At 42.8% G+C, this 27,991-nt stretch overlaps 1 protein-coding gene across 12 annotated transcripts in view; it reads right to left on the bottom strand.

Annotated features, from left to right (window-relative positions):
• Nucleotides 1-27,131, bottom strand: part of LOC106577507 (calcium/calmodulin-dependent protein kinase type II delta chain) — a 130,949-nt gene extending 103,818 nt beyond the window's left edge. For 11 of the 12 annotated variants that reach the window (XM_014155586.2, XM_014155591.2, XM_014155594.2 and 8 more), the window contains exons 1-2: nucleotides 26,789-27,131; nucleotides 25,693-25,787 (exon numbers count right to left, since the gene is read on the bottom strand). In XM_014155586.2, coding sequence (XP_014011061.1) covers nucleotides 25,693-25,787; nucleotides 26,789-26,850 — 157 coding nt within the window. In that variant the 5' untranslated portion in view covers nucleotides 26,851-27,131. The remainder of the gene's footprint in view (nucleotides 1-25,692; nucleotides 25,788-26,788) is intronic. The other variant, XM_014155596.2, reaches the window with a different exon arrangement.
• Between the last annotated feature and the right edge of the window lie 860 nt (nucleotides 27,132-27,991).

Raw genomic sequence — 27,991 nt, 5'->3', positions numbered from 1 at the left:
TGTGACTAGTGATCCATTTGTTCGAGTGGCCAATGCTTTCAAGTCTGTATGTTGACAGCAGCCTCTCTGTGTTAGTGATGGCTGTTTAAAAGTCTGATGGCCTTGAGATTAAAAAATAGCTTCTGTCTCTCAGTCCCAGCTTAGTTGCAGGGTGAACAGGCAGTGGCTCGGGTGGTTGTTGTCGTTGATGAACTTCTTGGCCTTGCTGTGACATTTGGTGCTGTAGGTGTCCTGGAGGGCAGGTATTTTGCCCCCGGTGATGCATTGTGCAGACCGCACCACCCTCTAGAGAGCCCTGCGTTTGTGGGCGGTGCAGTTACCGTACCAGGCGGTGATACAGCCCGACAGGATGCTCTCAATTGTGCATCTGTAGAAGTTGAGGGTTTTATGGTGACAAGCCAAATTTCTTCAGCCTCCTGAGGTTGAAGAGGCGCTGTTGCGCCACCTTCACCACACTGTCTGTGTGGGTGGACCATTTCAGTTTGGCCGTGATGTGTACGCCGAGGAACTTGAAACTTTCCACCTTCTCCACTGCTGTCCCGATGTCGATGTCGATAGGGGGTGCTCCTTCTGCTGTATCCGTTAGTCCACGATCATCTCCTTTGTTTTGTTGACGTTGAGTGAGAGGTTGTTTTCCAGACACCACACTCCGAATGCCCTCACCTCCTCCCTATAGGCTGTCTCGTCGTTGTTGATGATCAAGCCTACTACTGTTGTGTCGTCTGCAAACTTGATGATCGAATTGGAGGCGTGCATGACCACGCAGTCATGGGTGAACAGGGAATACAGGAGGGGGCTAAGCACACATTTTTGTGGGGCCCCAGTGTTGAGATGTTGTTTCCTACCTTCACCATCTGGGGGTGGCCTGGCAGGTAGTCCAGGACCCAATTGCACAGGGCGCGGTTGAGACCCAGGGCCTCAAGCTTAATGATGAGCTTGGAGGGTACTATGGTGTTGAATGCTGAGCTGTAGTCAATGAACAGCATTCTTCCATAGGTATTCCTCTTGTCCAGATGGGATAGGGCAGTGTGCAGTGTGATGGCAATTGCATCGTCTGTGGAACTGTTGGGGCGGTATGCAAATCGCAGTAGGTCTAGGGTGACAGGTAAGATGGAGGTGATATGATTCTTGACTAGTCTCTCAAAGCACTTCATGATCACAGAAGTGAGTGCTACGGGGCAATTGTCATTCAGTTCAGTTACCTTTGCCTTATTGGGTACAGGAACAATGGTGGCCATCTTGAAGCATGTGAGGACAGCAGACTGGGATAGGGAGAGATTGAAAATGTCCATAAACACACCAGCCAACTGGTCTGCGCATGCTCTGAGGACGCGGCTAGAAATGCCATCTGGGCCGGCAGCCTTGTGAGGGTTAACACGCATAAATGTCTTACTCACGTCGGCCACGGAGAAGGAGGGGGGGGGCCGCAGTCCTTGGTAGCGGGCCGCATCGGTGGCACTATATTATCCTCAAAGCAGGCAAAAAAGGTGTTTAATTTTTCTGGAAGCAAGACGGTGTCTGACGTGGCTGGTTCTTGTTGTAGTCTGATTGCCTGTAGACCCTGCCACGTACATCTCGTGTCTGAGCCGTTGAATTGCGACTCCACGTTGTGCCTATACCGTCATTTTGCTTGTTTGATTGCCTTGGAGGGAATAACTACACTGTTTGTATTCGGTCATATTCCTGGTCATCTTTCCGTGGCTAAATGTTTGCTGTTTCAGTTTTGCGCGAATGCCGCCATCTATCCACAGTTTCTGGTTAGGGTAGGTTTTATTAGTCACAGTGGGAACATCTATGCACTTCTTTATAAACTCACTCACTGAATCAGTTTATAAATCTATATTATTATCTGAGGCTACCCAGAACATGTCGCCGTCAGTGCTATCAAAACAATCTTGAAACGTGGATTCCGATTGGTCAGACCAGCGTTGAATGGTCCTAGTTACAGGTACATCCATGTTTGAGTTTCTGCCTATAGGAGGGGAGAAGCAAAATGGAGTCGTGGTCAGATTTGCCAAACGGAGGGCCTTGTATGCATCACGGAAGTTAGAATAGCAGTGATCCAAAATGTTGCCAGCCCAGGTACTACAATCGATATGTTGATAGAATGTAGGTAGCCTTTTTCAAATTTGCTTTGTTAAAATCCCCAGCTACAATAAATGCAACCTCCAGATATATGGTTTCCAGTTTGTATAGAGTCCAGTGTAGTTCCTTGAGGTCCGTTGTGTCAGCTTGGGGAGGATATACACCGCAGTGACAATAACTGACTAGTATTATTTAGATAATATGGACGGGCATTTGATTGTGAGGAATTCTACGTCCGTTGAACAGAAGGACTTGAGTTCCTGTATGTTGTTATAATTACACCATGACTCGTTAATCATGAAACTTACACCCCCCCACCTTTCTTCTTCTATGAGAGATGTTTATTCCTGTACCGACTCCGACAGCATGTCCCCAGAGAGCCATGTTTGCATGAAACAGAGTATGTTACAATCCCGGATGTCTCTCTGGAAAGCAACCCTAGTCCTACCTCTCCTGCGACGACGTTGTTTTGGGTCAGCCTCTGGAAACAGTTCGAATGCCTTCGGTGGTTCAAACAAAGGATCCGCCAAACGCCAACAGGTAAGTCCAAACAGTCCAGCTCACACACGGTAAATCCAGACGATATATATATATCGTCTCTTTCTCTATGGTTCACAGACCCTTCCAGCTCCTCCTCTCTCTTCCTGGTTTGTCTTGACCCCTTATCTGTGGGTCGGCCCCACCTTCTGAGCGTTCCCCTTGCTTCTGGGAATTGTAGTTTTGGCAGTCGACCATTTTGTAAACTGTAGTTATGATCGGGATGGCCATTTTAGTGAGAGGGCAGAGCACGTTTATTAGTTCTGCTCTCACATATCTGTAATTTATCACTCGACCCCCTTCTTTGCCACAGACAGCATCGGAGGAAGATGTTAGGAGTCAAAAGGCTAGGTTGCCACAGAGTGACCTCAATTACCTGGTGAGATTCTCTGCCAGGAGGCTCAAAAGAAGAAGAAAAAAAGAGTACAAAAAGAGCACAAAAAGCTGTAGCTTTGGTTAAAAAAAATCCTGAAAATAACCAAAGCTTCTACTACAATTTGAAATCAAATATACTGTAGCAAAGGCCAGAGGGTCACAGTGCCTCCAAGCAATCCAGAATATGTTTTCAAAGACTTGCTAATGAAAGTGACCACAAAATACATTCTACATCTAGTTTTCATAGGCAGGCACCAACTACGACATTGGGATTCCATTTTGGGAAACTCTAAAACATACTGGAAAGCAGAAATCACTGGCTGTGTTCTGTTATTTTTTATATACTTCGTTTTTATTGAGGAACACAAAGAAAGTACAAATAAAGTAAAGTAAAAGGACAACAAAAAAGATCTGCCAGTTACAGTGCACATCATACCTTCATCATATTAGTTACATTGACATCTTTGAATTAGACCATTTTCAAGTACGAAACACATTTTTCCCACTATTCCTGACCTCTCTCCAATTGTGTTCTTAAAGCAAAGGTCATAGGCTGCGTTCTGTTCTGGAATTCTGTGTTGAATTGGTTCAGTTTATCTGCATTGCCTGAGAGTTTAGCTCGACCAGCTAGCTGCCATCTGTTCCTTGAGATCTCCCCAGTCTCACAGCCATCACACTAAATACAAGATAAAAAAGAAAAAGTTCCCCCAACGGAGAGCCAGCACGTATGAGGGCTGGATGTAAAAAAGCATCAAAGGCTAGGCCAAAAAAAGGGAGCAAAATAAAAGAGGATAACCCAGTTTTTAGCATCAAGATAAACTGCATTCACATTTAATGAGTGTGGATTTAAGTGATAAGCACATGGAAGCCAAACAGGCAAATGGCATATCAATATCAAAGACGCTGTAGGTCCACAGTGGGATGGCCTGCCAGCCAGCTGAATCCATTTCACAACTCTGAACATCCGGCAACTCTAGAAAGCCAAGTCGGACGCATTGTAAGAAACACTGATCTCCACAGCAATCTGACTGAATTTGGCAGGACATTTGGGCTGAAATATGAACAAAAAGTTGAACAACCTAAAGCTAAAATACACAGAGAAAATTCCAGCTGTGGTATGTGTTTACACCATCTCTAAGGAGCTCAACCTGGGAATGTTAGAATTACTGTCTGGATCTGTGATATAGAAGTTTGAGTCTGGATGCAGCATATTACTTAGAGTAGGCTTTGAACAGCATTGGAAAGTGATGATCAAGGTGGTGACCCAGTGGTCATGGCAACAGCAGATAGCAAAGGATAGTTCCAAAATGTGGTGTTGGCTAAGCTAACCATAGGTGGCAAACCATAGCCATGAGTAGTAAATCCACAAGTGTTCTATATTTACACTATATCTAGCTGTTTAAAGACACTAAGTTTGTCTTTTCTTAGCAAGTTGTGGCTAAAATAAATTGTTAGTCACTAATGCTAATCGCTAGTTAGCTAGCTAATAAATGTACCTAGTCAGAGCAAACGGAGTTCGCTAATACAGCCTGATGCCAGTGATGGTGTAGGCCTAAATCAGCATGTTGTTTGTAAAACAGTATCCTCTAAATCAGAGAGGAATAGGCAAAGCAGGAATTAGATAAAACATTTAATGTAGCCAAAGATTAGGGTCTCACTCCCCTGGGAAACACTGGCCAACACTTTGGTTCCTACCCTGTCACATTAACTCCTCCATAGAGATCCCATTAGTATTCCAATTCCTGATTCTATGAATGCCTCCCTGGCTTTTATCATTCATTGTCATGTCAAGCCCTATTATAAGTGCCCACTATTACATTCTAAATATGGATTTAGACTAATCGGCATAATTCTATGATTCCAACAGTTCACCAAAGTGTTGATCTAAATCACAAGTCATATTGCAATTGCAATAGTTGGTTAAAAATGAGGCCTATGTGGTAGTGTGGAAATGATCTCAAATGATAAACTTTTGGTTAAAGTTTGATTGAACATAAAAAACAAATCAGAATGGAGAAAGCCCCATTGAAAAATCACTCAGAATGTATATGTTACCGCCCTAGGGTCATGCACAACAAAGCAAATTAAAAAAATATTATTCCAAAACATAAAATACTGTTCAAAAAAAAATAAAAAAGTGAAAAATATTGTGATATGATATTTTGGCCATAATCTCCCAGCCCTAGCCACAAGTGTATTTAGTGGAGAGCCTATAAAAGTAAATGATTTGTGGGCCTGTACTACAAACGGTCACAGAACAGAGATGTGATGAGGACAGTGGTCCAACAGTATAGATGAGGACATTTACACTAGGGCAAGAAAAAGTAAAGACGTCTGGTATCTGTGATACGGCGGGGAAACAAACTGAGTAAAACACACCAAACACTTTCTAGTCCTAGGTGTTGTGAGAAACTATTGATTTGCCTTTCTTGATCTCCAACTCATGCTCTTAGTGTGCTCACCATGAGACAACTAGTCTAGGTTACATTTACAGAGCAATCCCATTCCACCCACACTTCCTTTTATCTCTCTATGCCTCCTCTCCCTCCCCCTTTCTAACTGTCCGAGGAGATATTGTACCCATACAAACATCCTTACTCTCCTCCTTATCACTATGTGTCTGTGCTGACAGAACCACACTAGGCTCAGAGTTTTGCATTTAGTCACTTGACCCACTCGCTGTAGTGAGACAGTGGAAGGTGGATGGCGTATTAATATTAGATTGTGTCTGATGGAGATTGCACTCAGGCCTCATCATGGTTTTTCATCTTTCTGTAAGTAAGTCTACCTGCATCCGCTCTCTGCCTATTTATCAACTCCATCATCTCTCTCCGTCTATACTACGCTACAGTTTCATCTGATCACTGACTAGGCCTTCCATTGGGGTCCACTTGAACCTCATTGAGACAGAGACAATTCCCAATTGGGGTTTTGCAAAGCAAGGGGGACTTTTTTGTCATGGGGTTCAGGTTATCCTCTCGATTGGACTCATCTTGGGGGTCATAGTATTCTGTACTACCTTCACTTATAGGAGGTATTCCAACAAGTTGTAATTATATGCAATCACTGAAAAGCATATTATTTTACGTCCATGATCTCTGTAAAATGACTAGTTAAGGGGCTTGTAGATTTGAATAATCCCTGATTTATTGATGAGCTCCAAGAGACAGCTAGCTGGCTTGAACTCACCTAGAACGGTGTGAGAGCAACCTGCCATTACAGATACCCTAACAGACGCAGCTCGTCTTGCTTTGATGACTTAACTTTACTTCTCTAGTCTCACACCCAGTCGAGAGAAAGCGAGAGCGAGAGAGAACAAGCTGTCACTGTGATCATGCCTGCTCTCAGTTTCCCTGACACTCTGGCACTACATTGGCCGGGTACACATAGCACTAGGTCACAAACTGTTCTGTTCTATAGCTTGTACAGCTTGTCTGGTCTCTGGGTGAGTGATGCATCATTAGAACCCCTTAATTAGCCCCAGTGTGAACAGTTAATTACCCAGGGAAAGCATGAGGGGGCCGGTCTACCACATAGGGGTCATTAGTGATTGCCTGAACGTTGTCTGAATTGTAAAGTTTTGTCTGAGGGAACAGAGGCTCGGCTCAAAGCTCTGGGAAGACAACGTGGCTGATGAACAGAATAGACATCGTACGAGGGATACAGAACGCTCTCTTATTGGACTAATGTAGCATAGCAATGTAGCATAAGAGGCGGTGACGATGAGCACAGCTTTGAAGCCATTTATATACAGTACGGGATCAGATGTAGGTTACATAAGCAATGCACGTGAGAGAACACATATGCATCCAGTAGACATCTCTACAGAAGCATGTGGTGCTGCAGCTCTTCAACAGGCTATGTACAGACAAGGATATTTAAAGTGAAGCAGATGTCGGTTTTGTTTGACAGATACAAAGTTCCTGCTGAGTATTGCCATAAGCAGTGTCATCATACTCAAGTCAGCTCCATGGGTGATTATATGAATGTAAATAAATATATATATACACTAGACACTCATACAGTTCCAACTAATACAGTGCGTTCGAAAAGTACAGACCCCTTAACTTTTTGTTACGTTACTTATTCTAAAATTGATGAAATTGTTTTTGTTCGTCAAATCGACACACAATACCCCATAACGACAAAGCGAAAACATTTTAGCATATGAATAAATACAAATCACCTTTACATAAGTATTCAAACCCTTTACTCAGTACTTTGTTGAAGCACGTTCGGCAGCGAATACAGCTTTAAGACTCCTTGGGTATGACGCTACAAGCTTGGCACACCTGTATTTGGGGAGTTTCTCCCATTCTTCTCTGCAGATCCTCTCAAGCTCGGTCAGGTTGGATGGGGAGCGTTTCTGTACAGCTATTTTCAGGTCTCTTCAGAGATGTTCAATCAGGTTCAAGACCGGGCTCTGGCTGAGGCACTCAAGGACATTCAGAGACTTGTCCCGAAGCCACTCCTGCGTTGTCTTGGCTGTGTGCTTAGGGTCGTTGTCCTGTTGGAAGGTGAACCTTCGCCCCAGTCTGAGGTCATGAGCGCTCTGGAGCAGGTTTTCATCAAGGATCTCTCTGTACTTTGCTCCGTTCATCAATCCCTCGATCCTGACTAGTCTCTCAGTCCCTGCCACTGAAAAACATCCCCACAGCATGATGCTGCAACCACCATGCTTCACCGTAGGGATGGTGCCAGGTTTCTTCCAGATGTGATGCTTGGCATTCAGGCCAAAGAGTTCAATCTTGTTTCATCAGACCAGAGAAATTTGTTTCTCATGGTCTGAGAGTCCTTTAGGTGCCTTTTGGCAAACTCCAAGCGGGCTGTCATGTGCCTTTTACTGAGGAGTGGCTTCCGTCTGGCCACTAACATAATGGCCTGATTGGTGGAGTGCTGCAGAGATGGTTGTCCTTCTGGAAGGTTCTCCCATCTCCACAGAGGAACTCCGAAAGTCTGTCAGAGTGACCATCGGGTTCTTGTTCACCTCCCTGACCAAGACCCTTCTCCCCAGATTGCTGAGTTTGGCTGGGCGGCCAGCTCTATGAAGAGTCTTGGTGGTTCCAAACTTCTTCCATTTAAGAATGATGGAGGCCACTGTGTTCTTGGGGACCATCAATGCTGCAGAAATCTTTTGGTACCCTTCCCCAGATGTGTGCTTTAACAAAATCCTGTCTTGGAACTTGACAAACAATTGCTTCGATTTTATAAATTTGTTGTTGCCCTGACATGCACTGTCAACTGTGGGACCTTATATAGACAGGTGTGTGCCTTTCCAAATCATGTCCAGTGAGTTGAATTTACCACAGGTGGACTCCAATCAAGTTGTGGAAACATCTCAAAGGATGAACAATGGAAACAGGATGCACTGGAGCTCAATTTCGAGTTTCATTGCAAAGGGTCTAAATACTTACGTAAATAAAGACAATTTTAATTCATTTGGGGAAAGAAATCTAAAAACCTGTTTTGTCTTTGTCATTATTGTGTGTAGATCGATGAGGAAAATGTTTTATTTAATCCATTTTAGATTAAGGCTGTAACGTAACAAAATGTGGAGGAAGGGAAGGGGTCTGAATACTTTCCAGAATGCACTGTACACCTATAAGATAGAGTATCTATGACGCATTTCCTGTTCAGCAAGGGGGGGAGGGGGGGGGCTCTTACTCCATGACGATGAGCCCTCCGCATGCGCACACACACAATCACATATATTGCTATTGAAATAAAAAAAAAGTGTGGCCTCGTCAAGGACAAACCCAGTGCTGCTGGGGAGAACACCTTCCACCTCAGCAGAGAAGGCTGGAATAACAATCCATTGAATATGTGAATACAGATGAGGGTAGTGCTTTCTAAGATGGCGGCAGGGTGAAGGAGAATGGATATGTTCCGCTTGTATTAAGGAGTGTGTTTGACAGTCTCGGCTTGAAACATAAGCTAGAATAAGCCACCTAACACCTGTAAGACCGGCTGGCACGCTGTGTGGAAGAATAACAGAGGGAATGCATGATAGAGGATGACTGGTGTCGAAAAGGGATATTCTCGTCACAGTCATATTCCATGGATAAACAATATTTATCAGAGTCTCATTACTGCCGTGTGTTTCCACTGTTCTTCCTGCACACAGAACACATTTACACATAACCCATCTTCCAGGAGCACTAAGAAGAACAAAAAACACCAAGGGTCAGAGGTCAATGAAAAATAATGATCCCCAGAAAGTTTCCATTCCATTAGTCCTGTTTCTCAGAGAGCAAGAGAAAAACAGTGAGAGAAACAATGGCCTTTTCCCCAATTAGATTTGCTCAACTCCTGCATGCTCTTTTGCCTCCTTTTGAAAAAGATAAATCGAGGAGAGGCAGCGAAGAGAGGGAACATAGACAAAAATGCGTTAGCAGGGGTGGATCCCAAAATAAATCTTTAGTTGTGCAATACATTTTAGAGAAAAACGTGCTGCTCGTTTTAAACATGTGCAAGATTTTCTTCTCTGACAAAACAAAAGCTGATTCAAAGAGGGTGTGGCAGATTTCAAAAGTCTTGCGCGAAGGACTCTGATAGGATACACATGACTATCCTCGATGAAAGATGGATATCGAGGAGGAGAGGACACTCTTCCGTTCGCCGACTAAGAAATTGACATCTCCTCGACCAATTATCGGTTTCCGGGTCACGGAGGAGAGAGGACCGAGGAGAGAGGGTGGAGAACGGACTTCTGCCAAAATGAGAAAAGGCCATAGACGCTTAATCCCAGAAGGCCCGTTGAATGGTGCCATCGTTCATTAAGAGTGTGAGATCACCTTTGGGCACTTGTGGAGCGTCCCTTCCGTCCCTTTCTCCCAGACAAAAAGGCTCTAACTAAGGGAGCCCTGTCCCCCCCCCACCCACCCCCCGAGGCACCCTGGCCTACTTTGCTAAATAAGGATTTAGACTGAAGCCCAAAGGGGAAAGCTCACATTTATCCCTCCATAGGTTGAAATAGAAGGAGAAAAAAAAATACAGATCAATCAGGGATGACAGACTTGGCAGCACTTTAGGCTTACGTAGATAGGATCTGGGTTACGGTTTGATGTGATGCACAGTGTGTGCACACGCACACACGTGTGGTTACGCAAAAATGCAAACCAACGTCACACAGTACGAGTAGAGTCCATTTTCCCCCCACTCAATCTCTTTGTTCTTTTGCATTCAATCATGCACTGATAATCCTTCCACTCCCAAACCCCCAGTGGGGGAAAAAACAATTACTGTTTTTGTGAATCAACTTTTATTTCAGCTGTTTTTGTGGATTCTCTCTCTGTATATTATTTAAGGAATGCTCGTGCCAGACAGGCTGTGGTGTAGTGGTACGGTGATGGAGCTAGCTAGCGTAGCCTAGCGCTCCTGAGGGAGTGTACGTCAGGTCTGAAAATAGACACAACACACACACACACACACACACACACACACACACAAATGTGACGCAAACAGGGCTGTTTCAGTCAACTGGAAAATGAGCTTGGAAACAGGCGAAGGGAAGGAGAGAGAAAATAACAAAACGTGGATCACAGAACAGAAACAAGAGAACGATATAAAAACAAAATCCCTCGCTCGCTCTGACACCTGATCGGCCTGTTTGTCAATGTTTTTGTATTAGCGGTGATGAGATAGAGGATATCTGAGACTGATCTGTCTGGGGCTTGAAAACAAGTGCTTGTGTGTGTGGATTCATTGGCACCTTATCCACAAATATCCATCACTGTTATAAATCACAATGAGACACTGGTAACCAACTCATATTGATGACGGCCCCCTCGTCTGAGCTTTAGATTCAAGTGATCAACAGCTCGTCCATCTGGTGACGAACCATGCATTTCATGGATTTATCATCTAAATGACAAGAGTCATTCAAAAAGGTATGCCACAAACAAAATGAATGACAAAATGTCTGGATATCATGACAGACAAGGACAGGAGAGAAAGCACAGGAGACAGTGTTTGAAACCCATCCTCCACGCCAACGATACGCCAAACCCAGGGACGACACCAGATTGCATCTCTGCAATTTCATTTTATTTGTTTAATGAATTTCCGTCGACACGGTGGCTAATAACATGTTCTGACGCACATGTGGCCCAGGCATGGTGCGCTCCTCTGCACTGTACTTGTCTCATCATGCAGTTCTGATCTCTCCCAGTCTCTTCCCTGATCCATCTCACCCACGACTGTTCCCGTCACGGCTGGGTAGAACTAGAGTGACAGTAACAAGAACCCGGAACATATAGCAATTCTTTGTTGCATGTGACCCGATTCAGGCTGGAAATAAGAGGCATATAAATACATTTCATGAATTGATTCGGACATTCATTGAACATTATGCAGCCAAATATGAAATAGCTTTGCCAAGGCTCGAGTATTTTGTTCATTCTGATAGTTCATCGACTGACATCATCCTTCTCTCTCCCTACTTCCTGCTCTTACTCTCCCTCTGTTGTCTAATGAGATATTTTTAGCCTGCCCGTGCAGGCCTGCAACACAGGGGGGGGCCCAGGGGTGCGCACAGACACACGGGAAATGTTCTCCTGACACCATACCAAATGTTGCAGCTTTTCCTTTGTTCCTCTGTTCTCGAAATTCTCTGGGAATGTACTAGCTCAGCATAATATTCAAGGTGTCCTAGCAGATATACTGATTAGGTTATGTAACACAGTGGACTTCACACACACACACACACACACACACACTCTCTCTTGAATGGAATATGAGGGTTAAATGGACCGAGGGCTTTGCTCTTACACAAATCCATTCAGATTTACAAAGAATGAATAAACAAAAATAACCTGGAGATAAAACACCACAACTGCATCTGCTCTTCCACTGGTGACACAAACACCGGTTTATGACTCAACCCCCCCTGGCCGTGAAAGAAAACGAGACAGACAGAGATATATAGCCATGGAACTGAGTGAAGAAAAAAAATCCCTCACACCTTGGGGAACCTCGCAGCACAGCTAGTGCCCCATTTCACCATAATAGAAATGAGGTCCATTCACTAACTGAAAGTGGTGTGAAATATAAAGCTGAGAAAGGCAGTCAAATCGTTCATGGGAAAGTTAGGGCTCTGAGGAGGATATGTCTGTCTTTGGGGTGATTGAATCATCTGTATTCATGCTGGTGTGAAGAGGGTATTCCCTGACACCAAGGTCTGCCATATTGGTCAGGCTGGGATCGAAGGATGAGCCAAGGCACAGGCCAGTGTGATTTTGATTTATGGTGGGCGCTGTGTGTGTGTGCGCATTAGCATTGATGAAAAATGCAATTTGGCCTTACTGCTATTAGCCCATACAAACGCATTGAATAACAGATAGTCCCCAAAAAACATCAAAAGGAAGTTTGTCCTGAAGTGTCAGTCCTATAATCAGAGATAAGATCAGAATACCGTTTTTTGTATTCTTATTCTATTTAACCCCTTATTTTTGGCACTAAACTGTCTCCATATATACATTAGTTCCATTCATTTTTTTAACTGGTGCCTTGTGAGAGTCCTGTGAGCCATGTGGGCGTGCTCGTGAGAGTCATCTTTCCATAGAGGGGGTCATAATAGTTTTGTAGCCCAAACCGTTTGGACGCTACAAACGATTTTGTGAGAAGACTGATTTCCGGGATGCCTCATGGTCTGACAAACACCGCTCTAGCTCTGTCACCTTGCTGAAGTGCATCGTCTGTGGATGCGGTGGATTGAGACGCATTCAAAGCAAAAAAAAAAAAGAAGATCTCTAGCTTTAACTAACAGATTTTTATGGAAATGTTTTTATTATGCTAATTAGATGCTGTGGGGCTACGGAAATAGACTTTAGGAGGTTAACCCTCTACGGTCTGGTTGGGTAATCAACCCATGTCTGAGGGTGAGTCTACACCCCTCTCATTGGCAGAGAATGAGCCTGACAGAGCCTAGTAGGATATGCAGGCACAAGTCAAGACTGATTTTACTGCTTATAACATATAGAAAAATATACCCTATCTGAGATGATGGCGACTGTCTGTGCTAAATCTGCTTCTAAATGACCCCAGGGTGATTTGAGTGGCCAGAGATTGCATGTTTGGAGATAGACACAAGTCTACAATATCATAGGCCAAGTTTACTGAAGGAAGTATTTCAAATAAACAACAAAGAATCTGTTTTATTTCTTACTTAATTCCGTTTTGTTTTTCCAGGTTTCGGAATTTTCCCAGTTTCAGGTTCAATCCAAAATAATGTTTTTAATAGAAAAACTAAATTGGATGTTCAGTCCACAACAATGCTTGGGAAAAATCTAAGAAATTTAGATTTTGGTGTAGTTACCCTTTAACCTGTTAGGGCTAGGGGGCAGTATTGACACGGCCGGATAAAAAACGTACCCGATTTAATCTGGTTACTACTCCTGCCCAGTAACTAGAATATGCATATAATTATTGGCTTTGGATAGAAAACACCCTAAAGTTTCTAAAACAGTTTGAATGGTGTCTGAGTATAACAGAACTCAAATGGCAGGCCAAAACCTGAGAAGATTCCATGCAGGAAGTGGCCTGTCTAAGAAGTTGTGTTTCATCTTGGCTCTTTTTATTGAAGACTGAGGATCTTTGCTCTAACGTGACACTTCCTACGGCTCCCGATAGGCTCTCAGAGCCCGGGAAAAAGCTGAACAATATCGAGGCAGCCTCTGGCTGAAACACATTATCGCTTTTGGCAAGTGGCCGATCAGAGTACTATGGGCTTAGGCGCGTGCCCGAGTCGACCGAATGCTTTATTTTCTTTCGTGTCTGTTTACCTAAACGCAGATTCCCGGTCGGAATATTATCGTTTTTTTATGAGAAAAATGGCATAAAAATTGATTTTAAACAGCGGTTGACATGCTTCGAAGTACGGTAATGGAATATTTAGAATTTTTTTGTCACGAATTGCGCCATGCTCGTCACCCTTATTTACCCTTTCGGATAGTGTTATTGAAGTAGAAGTCCTGGGAGTGCATTCTGACGAAGACAGCAAAGGTAATACAATTTTTCTTATAGTAAATCTGACTTTGGTGAGTGCTAAATTTGCTGGGTATCTAAATAGCTAGCCCTGTGATGCCGGGCTATCTACTGAGAATATTGCAAAATGTGCTTTCACCGAAAAGCTATTTTAAAAATCGGACATATCGAGTGCATAGAGGAGTTCTGTATCTATAATTCTTAAAATAATTGTTATGCTTTTTGTGAACGTTTATCGTGAGTAATTTAGTAAATTCACCGGCAGTGTTCGGTGGGAATGCTAGTCACATGCTAATGTAAAAAGCTGGTTTTTGATATAAATATGAACTTGATTGAACAAAACATGCATGTATTGTATAACATAATGTCCTAGGGTTGTCATCTGATGAAGATCAAAGGTTAGTGCTGCATTTAGCTGTGGTTTGGGTTTGTGTGACATATGCTAGCTTGAAAAATGGGTGTCTGATTATTTCTGGCTGGGTACTCTGCTGACATAATCTAATGTTTTGCTTTCGTTGTAAAGCCTTTTTGAAATCGGACAGTGTGATTAGATTAACGAGAGTCTTGTCTTTAAAATGGTGTAAAATAGTCATATGTTTGAAAAATTGAAGTTTTTGCATTTTTTAGGTTTTTGAATAACGCGCCACGGGATTACACTGGCTGTTACGTAGGTGGGACGATTTGGTGCCACCTACCCTAGAGAGGTTAATTCAAGTGCACACCTAGCAAGAGGCTATGGTTTAACAGTGTTTTTGTAGCGCACGTGATGATAGAGTTGCTAAACAAATACCCTGGATTGATGCAAATAATCATGAACCTTCTACCAGGTTAGGCTACTTTGTAGTTAACATTTAATTGAGAAGGTTTTTGGGAAAGCCTTTCCATCTACCAGAAGACTGTTTTCATTAGCATCATTGCTAACGGCTACAGAAAGTAGTAGCCGCAAACACTTTATTTTTATTTCACCTTTATTTAACCAGGTAGTCCAGTTGAGAACAAGTTCTCATTTACAACTGCGACCTGGCCAAGATAAAGCAAAGCAGTGCGACACAAACAACAAAGTTACACATGGGATAAACAAACGTACAGTCAATAACACAATAGACAAATCTATATACAGTGTTAGGGAGGTAAGGCAATAAATAGGCCATAGTGGCAAAATAATTACAATTTAGCATTAACACTGGAGTGATAGATGTGCAAGTAGAGATACTGGGGTGCAAAGGAGCAAAAAAATAAACAACAATATTGGGATGAGGTAGTTGGGTGGGCTATTTACAGATGGGCTGTGTACAGGTGCAGTGATCGGTAAGCTGCTCTGACAGCTGATGCTTAAAGTTAGTGAGGGAGATATAGGTCTCCAGCTTCAGTGATTTTTGCAATTAGTTCCAGTCATTGGCAGCAGAGAACTGGAAGGAAAGGCGGCCACACAGACAGACATTCTCGTTTCCTCTTAAGCTGCAGGAAATACAAATTAATCACTAATGAATTCTGTTCATGTCTTATAATAAATGTGGGCAAATTAATACATTCTCAATACATTTCATTGATTCCCTACATGTTTTTATATTGTTGAATTATGGTTTTAATGTCTGGATTCCGTGATTCCATCCACATTCTCTACATCGCAGATTTTAATAGGGCCCTACATCAGCTCCAGGCTAGTACTTGGACTAACAGAACAAAGAGGGAAAACATACTTTCTCGTGAATCTCATTGTGTCCATGGGAATGCCAAGATTATTCTCTCAGGAAAAATGTCTGTATTTTCCAGGAGCAGCGTGGTTGTTGTGCACAATTGCCAGTGGCTTTTCCACAGCCCTGGGATGGCGGGGTTTCAGCTGATCGTTTCCTCTGTTACTGACTGTTGAGCGGCTGTTTTTCCACAAACAACATAAAATATCAGCTGACTTGATGTCTGACCACTGGCCGATATTTTCCAATGTAGACCGGAACTGTCAACCAAACAAGCTTGCCGTTGTGGATGAGTAGAATTTGACCTACAAGTATGTTTTCATTGCTAGCTTAGACATAACCAAGAGAGAAATGTAAGCAACAACTTTATATAAAGACAGAGTTGGCTCCAAAAACGGATACTTCCTCATCTTACCACGAAGAAAGCGATACAAAAACATATGCATGCAAAATATGAACCAATTTAGAGAAGGGGAAAATCACCAAATGAGAGATATGAAGAGAGTATAGAAAGCACTACTCCCAATGACCATGCATTGACAGAAGCGTGTGAGGAAAAATAGGTTTGTATATTTAACACCTCCACATGGCCAGCCAAAAAGAGTGTGGGTTAGTAGGGAGGCACTATACCCTATGGAGTTTCACTATCGCACGAGCCTCTGAATTTACACGACCCACTTCGGGAATCCCCAGTGCAAGGACAAGTAACCTTGAATGTCAGTACTGTACTGTAAATCATTCCCTCAAACATAAAGCAAGATTGCTGTTGTTAAAGCGGTGGGCTGCTCGTGGTGGATACAGAAAAGGGGACAAACAATGAAATAAGCATGGGTATATCACACATGCACTTCATGACAAAATGCCAACTGCACACACGCACAAGAAAGCAGTTCACTAGTTACTAACAGAAACGGGGACAGACTGATTTGATAACACATGAGCTAACTCAATCAATACAGTGCAGGGCAGTGAACCAAGACCAATCTACTGCGTACACATTTCTCCCTGCTTTCAGTGGAGTCTGATAACACCACACCATCTAAGCACATACACAGGTTGCCCCTATGTGTCACACTACAGCAGTGTTTCCCAACTCTGGTCCTCCAGTACCCACAACAGCACACATTTCTGTTGTAGCCCGGGCCAACATACTCTATTTCAACTTATCAAGGTCTTGATGATTAGTTGACAAGTGGAATCTGGTGTGCTTGTCCGGAGCCACAACAAAAATATGTACTGCTGGGGGTACTCGAGGACTGGATTTGCGAAACACTGCTCTACAGTAGTGACGAAGGGGGAAAAAAATGGATACAGTTATATACACATACATAGACACACATATATACAGTGCCTTCGGAAAGTATTCAGACCCCTTGACTTTTTCCACATTTTGTTACGTTACAGCCTTACTCTAAAATGGCTTTAAAAAAATAATAATTCCCAGCAATCTACACAATATACCCCATAATGACAGAGCAAAAACAGAAATACCTTATTTACATAAATATTCAGACCCTTTGCTATGAGAATCTAAATTGAGGTCAGGTGCATCCGGTTTCCATTGATCATCATTGAGATGTTTCTATAACTTGATTGGAGTCCACCTGTGGTAAATTCTATTGATTGGACATGATTTGGAAAGGCACACAGCTGTCTATATAAAGTCCCACAGTTGCATGTCAGAGCAAAAACCAAGCCATGAAGTCGAAGGAATTGTCCGTAGAGCTCCGAGACAGGATTTTGACGAGGCACAGATCTGGGGAAGGGTACCAAAACATTTCTGGAGCACTAAAGGTCCCCAAGATCACAGTGGCCTCCATCATTCTTAAAACCTGTTAGGGATAGGGGGCAGGATTTACACGGCCGGATAAAAAAACTTACCCGATTTAATCTGGTTATTACTACTGCCCAGAAACTAGAATATGCATATAATTATTGGCTTTGGATAGAAAACACCCTAAAGTTTCTAAAACTGTTTGAATGGTGTCTGTGAGTATAAACAGAACTCATATGGCAGGCAAAAACCTGAGAAGATTCCTTACAGGAAGTGGCCTGTCTGACAATTTCTTGGGCTTCTTCACTCTCTTTATTGAAAACTGAGGATCTCTGCTGTAACGTGACACTTCCTACGGCTCCCATAGGCTCTCAGAAGGCGGGAAAAAGCTGAATGATGTCTTTGGAGCCCCTGGCTGAAAAACATTAGCGCCTTTGGTAAGTGGTCGATCAGAGGACAATGAGACTGAGGCGCGTGCACGAGGCGACCCCATGTTTTTATTTTCTCTGTCTTTGAACGTAAACAGGGTTTCCCGGTCGGAATATTATCGCTTTTTTATGAGAAAAATTGCATAAAAATTGATTTTAAACAGCGGTTGACATGCTTCGAAGTACGGTAATGGAATATTTAGAATTTTTTTGTCACGAAACGCGTCGGGCGCGTCACCCTTCTTTACCCTTCAGATAGTGTCCTGAACGCACGAACAAAACAGAGGATATTTGAACATAACTATGGATTATTTTGAACCAAACCAACATTTGTTATTGAAGTAGAAGTCCTGGGAGTGCATTCTGACGAAGAACAGCAAAGGTAATCAGATTTTTCTTATAGTAAATCTGACTTTGGTGAGGGCTAAACTTGGTGGGTGTCTAAATAGCTAGCCCGTGATGGCGAGCTATCTACTCAGAATATTGCAAAATGTGCTTTCACCGAAAATCGGACATAGCGATTGCATAAAGGAGTTCTGTATCTATAATTTTTCTAATAATTGTTATGTTTTTTGAGAACGTTTATCGTGAGTAATTTAGTAAATTCACCGGAAGTTTGCGGTGGGTATGCTAGTTCTGAACGTCACATGCTAATGTAAAAATCTGGTTTTTGATATAAATATGAACTTGATTGAACAAAACATGCATGTATTGTATAACATAATGTCCTAGGATTGTCATCTGATGAAGATCATCAAAGGTTAGTGCTGCATTTAGCTGTGGTTTGGGTTTATGTGACATTATATGCTAGCTTGAAAAATGGGTGTCTGATTATTTCTGGCTTGGTACTCTGCCGACATAATCTAATGTTTTGCTTTCGTTGTAAAGCCTTTTTGAAATCGGACAGTGTGGTTAGATTAACGAGAGTCTTGTCTTTAAAATGGTGTAAAATAGTCATATGTTTGAGAAATTGAAGTAATAGCATTTCTAAGGTATTTGAATTACGCGCCACGGGATTCCACTGGCTGTTGAGTAGGTGGGACGATTTCGTCCCACCTACCCTAGAGAGGTTAAATGGAAGATGAAGTTTGGAAACACTAAGACACTTCCTAGAGCGGGCCGCCCGGCCAAACTGAGCAATCAGGGGAGAAGGGTCTTGGTCAGGGAGGTGACCAAGAACCTGATGGTCACTCTGGCAGAGCTCCAAAGTTCCTCTGTTGAGATGGGATAACCTTCCAGAAGGGCAACCATCTCTGCAGCACTCCACCAATCAGGCCTTTATGGTAGAGTGACCAGACGGAAGCCACTCCTCAGTAACAGGCACATGACAGCCCACTTGGAATTTTCCAAAAGGCACCTAAAGACTCTCAGACCATGAGAGACAAGATTCTCTAGTCTGATGAAACCAAGATTGAACTATTTGGACTAAATTCCAAGCGTCACTTCTGGAGGAAACCTGGAACCATCCCTACTGTGAAGCACAGTGGTGGCAGCATCATGCTGTTGTTCAGCGGCTGGGACTGGGAGACTAGTCAGGATCGAGGGAAAGATGAACGGAGCAAAGTACAGAGAGATCCTTGATGAAAACCTGCTCCAGAGCACTCAGAACTGTTTGGCCATAATGACCATCGTTATGTTTGCAGGAAAAGGGGGAGGCTTGCAAGCTGAAGAACACCATCCAAACCGTGAAGCACGGGAGGTGGCAGCATCATGTTGTGGGGGTGCTTTGCTGCAGGAGGGACTGGTGCACTTCAAAAAAATAGATGGCATCAAGAGGAAGGAAAATTATGTGGATATATTGAAGCAACATCTCAAGACATCAGTCAGAAAGTTTAAGCTTGATCGCAAATAGGTCTTCCAAATGGACAATGACCCCAAGCATACTTCCAAAGTTGTGGCAAAATGGCTTAAGGACAACAAAGTCAAGGTATTGGAGTGACCATCACAAAGCTCTGAACTCAATCCTATAGAGATTTGTGGTCAGAACTGAAAAAGCGTGTGTGAGCAAGGAGGCCTACAAACCTGACTCAGTTACACCAGCTCTGTCAGGAGGAATGGGCCAAAATTCACCCAACTTAATGTGGGAAGCTTGTGGAAGGCTACCCAAAAAGTTTGACCCAAGTTAAACAATTTAAAGGCAATGCTACCTAATACTAATTGAGTGTATGTAAACTTTTGACCCACTGGGAATGTGATGAATGAAATAAAAGCTGAAATAAATCATTGTCTCTACTATTATTCTGACATTTCACATTCTTAAAATAAAGTGGTGATCCTAACTGATCTAAGACAGGGAATTTTTACTAGGATTAAATATCAGGAATTGTGAAAAACTGAGTTTAAATGTACTTGGCTAAGGTGTATGTAAACTTCCGACTTCAACTGTATTTTGCTTCTGTAGGTAACTGTCACGCCCTGACCATAGAGGGCCCTCGGGGTTTTCTATGGTGTTTTAGGTCAGGGTGTGACTAGGGGGTGTTCTAGTCTTTAATTTGTATGTTGGTGTGAGTATGGTTCCCAATTGGAGGCAGCTGAATATCGTTGCCTCGAATTGGGGATCATACTTAGTGTGGTCCTTTTTCCACCTGCGTTGAGGGATATTGTTTGTGTTTAGTGCTATGTGCGCTACGAACTGCACGTTCGTTTATTTATTTGAAGTTTCACCTCAATAAATGTGGAATTCTACTCACGCTGCGCTTTGGTCTAGTTATTTAAACGACGAACGTGACAGTAACGTTAACTAGCGCTAGTCGGCTGTACATGCGGCAAAACTCCAGTATTTTCCATCCTATAGTTTGCTCTCAATCTTTTTAAATAGTGAGACATGTTGTCAGCACCATTTACCTGACTGATCAAAACTGGTTCTCATGCGCTTTAGTCTCTCTGCAGCAAACATACACTGATTTTACAAAACCCCTCCTCCTGCCCTCAGAATAGCTTCAATTCGCCAGGGAATGAACTCTACAAGGTATTGAAAGCATTCCACAGGCCCAAGTTGACTCCAATGCTTCCCACAGTTGTGTCAAAATCGGCTGGATGTCCTTTGGGTGGTGGACCATTCTTGATACACGCGGAAAACTGTTGAGTGTGAAAAACCCTGCAGCGTTGCAGTTCTTGACACAAACCGGTGCTTCCTGGCACCTACTACCATCCCCTTTTCAAAGGCATCTTTTGTCTTGCTCTTTCACCCTTTGAATGGCACACATACACAATCCATGTCCCAATTATCACAAGGCTTTAAAAAATATATTCTTTAACCCGTCTCCTCCCTTTCATCTACAAAGATTGAAGTGGATTTAACAAGTGACATCAATCCAGGATCATAGATTTTACCTGGATTCAACTGGTCAGTCTGTCATGGAAAGAGCAGGTGTTATTCACGTTTTGTACACTCAGTGCATAGTGAGCAATATGTTTGGAACATGGAATTGCAATACATATAGAATCGTGGGAATCACAATACATATCATATCAACACCTAAGTATTATGATAATATCATATCGTCAGGTCCCTGGCAATTCCCAGCCCTACTCTACAGTACTGCCCATTATTAGTACCCTAATCAATGCCATTAGGCAGGGTAAGATTTCAAAATGCCGGTGCTAGATTTACAGCTTAGATATAGTGGCTTGTTTTATCACCACAAACCTGTGAGGTAAGATCCCCAGCCTGTTTAGTACGTTACTCCAGCCCTTGTATCTGGCATAGACACAGAGCCGGGGTTTCCCTCTTCTAAGGTGGCCGTCAGTTCAGAAATGGGGAGACATGATCTCTCCTGCTCTCAGGTAAGGGCAGCCACAGCTCAGTGGAGCCACTCAGTCAAGCCAATCCTAGCCTGGGATCAATCATGGAAAAACCCTCAATAAACTTCTCCTCAACCCCTATCTGGGCCTCCCTCTATTCATCACCTCAGCAATCTAATCATCGCCTTACTCTATGTAGCTAGCACAAACAAAGGGGATTGTGTAAGAAAAAGGCTACCGTTTCCTCATTCCAGCTCTGTTATTTCCTTCCCTACTGTTCTCCCGCACTCTTTCTATTAATATTCTGTTCTAGACATATTGACTAGCTCTTGTCTGATACAATTACATTCCTGTCTCTTAGTCCTATTCATCCCTCACTCCATCCCTTTCCTTGTCTCTAGCCCTCCATCGCATGAGCAGACTGTTCTAAAGTGTATGTGCAGCAAGGAATCCCCCGATTCACCATGAGACATCACGTGTGTGTCTTAGTGTGTCTGTCAGCAGCCCATTAAGGTTTGTGGAGGGAAATCAGACAAGCATAATGGCATACAGATAGCAGGAGCCACGCACCCACAAGCTCCCTCAGAGAGAAGGATGGAGAGAATACAGAAAAAAAGGCCAGAGAGCTGCTTCCTAGACAGGCGGTCTAATGTACGGAGGAAGGACTTGCTATACTAGCACCAGAATATAGACACACAAAAGGTCATAAAGAATGCATGTCTATTTCTACCACGTGTAGTTTCGCTTCAAACACGGGTCCATTCCCATAGTGACTGTGGTTGTGACACAATAGGCTACACTGTGAATCATGTACTGCTAATCAGAAATCAAAGCAGGTTAACCGGTGCTGTTATGACATGCATACTCACAAGCAAGGTTTTTATGCCTCATCACAAGGGGTACTAAGGGTATGAAAATGAAACAGGAACTGTAAAGACAGACGTTGATAACCAGTCACAAAAGACGCCGGACCACATCCGACTACTGAAATTAGTCATGTTCATACAGTTATGAATGTACACTGTGCCCTCAAAAGATAAGGGAGAAAGAGCAAATTGGGGGACATTGGTTTGCAGGTCAATTGGTTAAGCCCAAAAATGAAGAGTCTTGAAGAATTCTCCTGTCATTGACTGAGGTCAGAGGGGGTATTGTAATTCTCACAGGATGACAGAGCTTTGAGACAAGTGACCAACAAACTAGAACCACATACCCGCATTCATCTGGACATGGCTAGAAGGGATACCGCTCATGTCAAACTCCTGCGAGAGTTTGAAACTTTTCTGCCGAACTTGGGACTTTGGAGAGTGTTCAGAATCATTCAATTTTGATCAAATTAATTGTTAAAATAAAATCCCACAAAAATGTAGACGTTAAATGCTGTAGTTGGGCTCCCGAATGGCGCAGCGATCTAACATGCTGACTACACCGCTCGCGTCACCTGCACGAGCGTGGCAAAATAAAATGTAGAAATCTATGTTATTCAATTATTGCACCCACACTGCTCGCGCGTGCCAACAAGAGTCTGCGTTGCCAAGGTCTAAAATAGAAGTCAGTTCAATTTCTGACGCAGATCGCACTGCAAGTCCTGCTTCTCCCATCTCCTCATTGGTTTATAGAAGCAGGTACCCACGTGCCATCTCCACACTGGTTATACCCACATGGGTGACTGAAAGACGAACGAGGTCAGTGGCGGTAATGCACCTAATTTATGAAAGTTGCCAATCGCAATATAAAGTTAAGAGAAGGAAAAGCCTGGAAGGAGGAGAGATGACTAGAAACGATTCGGTTGACCGTTTTATGTGTGGATTAATTGTCGGAGTAGAGGATCTTGTGCATTTCAGGTAAAATAACAACTCAATGTTGAGAAAATTGCCTGCTACAAAAATGCTTTGGTGATCAAGAATATTAACCACAGATAGAACAATAAGCCACATATTTCACCGGATGTATAAACGTGAAGCATCTGGTTGGCATTTCCACTCGGTATCAAATATGGTGATGAGAGGAAGCCCAGTGGCCGGCAGTAGGAGAAGATGGCGCGATATGGATTTTGGCCCACATTCTGATAATTTTCTCATCGATGAAACATTTGATCGCCCTACAGTTTTCGGTTTCCAAAACAAGAATCTGTAACAAGAGCGGACTCCGTTTTTTTAGAAGTTTTTTTTTACTTTACACTATGCCAAAGTTTCTAAAACTTCAGTTGTTTAGAAGAAGTGCATGGACGAATTGAGTTATTGGACATGTGCACTTCATACAGTAGGCGTTCTCTAATGGAAATATGCAAATAAATGCTAGAATGCGCCAATAGTATCTCACTAGCTCGGCTTGGCTCTGCCCACCTCCTTGCTTGTTCTGCCCACTATGATTAATTGGAAACAGGCTCTGATCTATCTTGGGTTAGTTATAAAGATCTTTGTATTACTTGCAAGCTCACCAGCAATGGGGCATCAAGCAACAATTACTACAATAGGCCTACTGGTCTTTTGGTATGTCAAAATTGCTTGAAATTGATGATTTACTTATGAAGCTTACATTTGGAATTTGTTGTTAAAATTAAATTATTACTGTGGCGAAGACACACCATAGGCACGTGTCTCCACTTACGCGTTCCAAACTCTATTGTTGAAATGTTTGCTCTTGCTTTAACACGTTTAAATGCATATTTGGTCAATCTATATCCCCATCTAATCCTACAATAGTTGCTAGTGTTTCATCATTCCATCCCGTACCGTTTATTGCAACACAGATATTTCTGTTTCATGTTTGATACCTTTTAATTTACCATATCTTACCATCTGGGCGCAATGAACGTTCGCAAGACTCAAGTTCTGTTAATTTAATTCAATGCATGTTTCCTTTGTTCATATTTCCAGGGTTATGTCGGAGTTCCATGTGTCCTATGTAACAGGAGCGCGCGCCACACTTTGGGCTCAGTACGTTGAATAAGAGAAAATGATTGTTCCATGTATGAATGGTGATGAAATAGCATTAATAATCATTAAGTCTGATTAAGATCAATGTAACAATGGCTGTGGAAATTGCCTTTAAAAAAAAATGTGTAGAACCAGTTTATTGGTTGTAATTGCCAATTGGTTAGTTGTATGGTCCTTCGAGTGGCCAATTGCTTACATGTACCCATTTGTACTCCTGTTAGAAAGATTTGATTTGGTTTCTCAAGGGGAGGCTGTGCAGTCTTGCTCTCTACCTGTGTTTAGATAGGACAGGTTAAGCCTGATACAGAGGCTATTTCTTTTGGCTGTTGCCCGTGTATATTTGGAAAATCTACTTGTATATTTTGTATGATATGGCACTTTCACCATTGGATCACCAAGACCTGTAAATAAATATTGACTCTGCGCACGTCAACCTGCCTTGCCTACTGCTGATTTCATGCCCTTACGACTGCTACAAAGTCCCTATTTTACAATTGCATGATCAAAATGTGTTATAGACAAAATAATGAAAAGAGCGGTGTCTGGTAGCCAAAATAAATAGACACAGATTTGTAGTTGACGAAGTCTTAGCATGTATAGATTTTTTTAAATAATTGACTTGAAAAAAAATAGTAACTCGACTTGCTTTTATAATGCAGGACTTGGACTTGACCCGTTCTACTTGGGACTCGACTTGAGACTCAGACCTTGTGACTCAAATGAGTGCGACTTGGTCCCATCTCTGGTATTTACTGAGAATTGTGTCAACAATGGGTGCTTCTCTGGAACTGCATACCACAGGGCTTCCTAAACTCGGTCCTCAGGACCCCAAGGGGTGCACGTTTTGGTTTTTGCCCTAGCACTACATTATTGATTAAAAATAATCAACTAATCACCAAGCTTTGATCATTTGAATCAGTGTAAAAAACAAAAACGTGCACCCCTTGGGGTCCCGAGGACAAGGTTTTTGGGAAACGCTTGCATACCACGTATGTACCATGTTACCATGTAATTTGAAGATAAATACCAGGCAAAAGCCATATGCATCTCACTGAAAACTTTGACATAACAGGGAATTGTTGGGATATTTTGTGGTTTTCAACAGAAAATGCAAAAGAAATGGTAAAGGCACCTACCCCGAGCAGATAGCTTCTTTGTGTTGATGATTTTGGCAGCATACTCCTGTCCGCTGGAGATCCTCATGCATCTTTTCACTATGGAGAAAGCTCCCCTTTAGGAAACATAAAAACGGATGAGTACTCAAACAATGGCTCTATCCCTATATCACCTGTTCGGTATAATTAACTGTTACGCTACACTTTATTAGCTGATTGACTTGACTTAAATGGTCATTTATTGAGACAAAACGGCAGTGATGACAAATCAAAACATCTGTTTCTATCGTTTTAAACAGGTGAGACAGGAAAGGTTCCCCGTGGATGCCTAGGCAACTAGTCAAATTTGAGAGGTATTGCATATAGTCCAGCACATGTAATGCCAAAGAAAGAGAAATACTACACGTTGTAGTCTACACGCACTGGAGCCTCGCGCCACTTCTTGACACATCGCTGAAAATAGCACTGAAGACAGTGCAAGTGACATAATTGTCCCCACCCCCGCAAAGGCGCCCTGTGCTGGTACAGTAGGGCAGTCTACAGTCAGTAATGCCAAGGGCATCTTCTCAGTCAACCAGGGATAAAGGGCTGTTGCCAATTTAAAACCGTGACCCTTGGACCTACAATGCACCATCATTAATATCAATGTGTTGACAATAACTGCAAGAACAGCATAATGACACGTGGGCATTGGGAAATAATAATAAAGAGCGGATCAATAGGTCACACTTATGGTCACTTTCATTTAGCTGAGGATGACATTGCTTCTGAAGAAAGGTTTTTCAATAAACTTGGGAGACGCTACCCTTTATAAACGACAGCGCACCACTTGGGAATTTCAACGCCCTTACTACCCCTCCGCTAACAGGGCGGGGATGTGTCAAGAGCTAGTGAAATACTACGTAAACATTAAACCGAATAAAAAATATATAAAAACAAACGCTTTTAGAGAGGACAGGTTTAGGATCATTATTTAAAGACAACATGTAAATACAGTAAGCGCGGTTTCTGTGCACCACGCAGGTAACAGGTAATCTTAAGAACCACTCGTTTAGAGCGTCAGTACTTAAACATAACGCAATCAAGATGGCTTAAAATAAAACATTGTAATACTTACTTTCCCAGCTCTTCGTAGAGATTATACTCGTCGGTAAATCTAGTACAGGTTGTCGAAGCCATGTTAAAGGATAGGGAAGACTGTCTCTTGTAGGTTGGGACTGTAAACCTCAAAAGCGACTCTCGAGTTTCTCTGCTGTGTTTCAAATTGACAATATTCTAGCTCAAACGATAAACCAAATTCACAAAACAAGCTTTAAAATGCAAATACATTTACTCTTCCAGCTCCGTTTCCGAATCAAAATAATCGTTATTGGCACGGGAGTTTAGGGGTTGTCAGGGACGTCGAGACCTGCTGTTCTCTGTGCCTGCCTACTGACACTTCACTTAGGGTGCGAGACTTTTTCTATCAAGCTCTTCCTGGTTGTGTGAACACTGTACAACGCCTCCCCCTAGCTGTAACCACGGACCCCCACGGAGGGTACAGAGGCCTTATAGATACGGAGGCTTATAGACACTACATGACCAAAGGTATGTGGACACCTGCCCATCGAACATCTCATTCCAAAACCATGGGAATTTATATGGAGTTGGTCCCCCCCTTTGCTGCTTTAACAGCCTCCACTCTTCTGGGAAGTCTTTCCACTAGATGTTGGAACATTGTGTGGACTTGCTTCCATTCAGCCACAAGAGCATTAGTGAGGTCGGGCACTGATGTTGGGTGATTAGTCCTGGCTCGTAGTCTGCATTCCAATCCCAAAAGGTGTTTGACGGGGTTGAGGTCAGAACTCTGTGCAGGCCATACAAGTTCTTCTACACCGATCTTGACAAACCATTTCTGTATGGACCTCGCTTTGTGCATGGGGACATTGTCATGCTGAAACAGGAAAAAGCCTTTCCCCTAATATATATATATACTGCTCAAAAAAATAAAGGGAACACTTAAACAACACAATGTAACTCCAAGTCAATCACACTTCTGTGAAATCAAACTGTCCACTTAGGAAGCAACACTGATTGACAATAAATTTCACATGCTGTTGTGCAAATGGAATAGACAACAGGTGGAAATTATAGGCAATTAGCAAGACACCCCCAATAAAGGAGTGGTTCTGCAGGTGGGGACCACAGACCACTTCTCAGTTCCTATGCTTCCTGGCTGATGTTTTGGTCACTTTTGAATGCTGGCGGTGCTTTCACTCTAGTGGTAGCATGAGACGGAGTCTACAACCCACACAAGGGGCTCAGGTAGTGCAGCTAATCC

This window comes from Salmo salar, chromosome ssa18 (genome assembly GCF_905237065.1).
Source record: "Salmo salar chromosome ssa18, Ssal_v3.1, whole genome shotgun sequence".
In the NCBI taxonomy this organism is placed as follows: Eukaryota; Metazoa; Chordata; class Actinopteri; order Salmoniformes; family Salmonidae; genus Salmo; species Salmo salar.
This window is presented reverse-complemented; position numbering and strand designations above follow the sequence as displayed.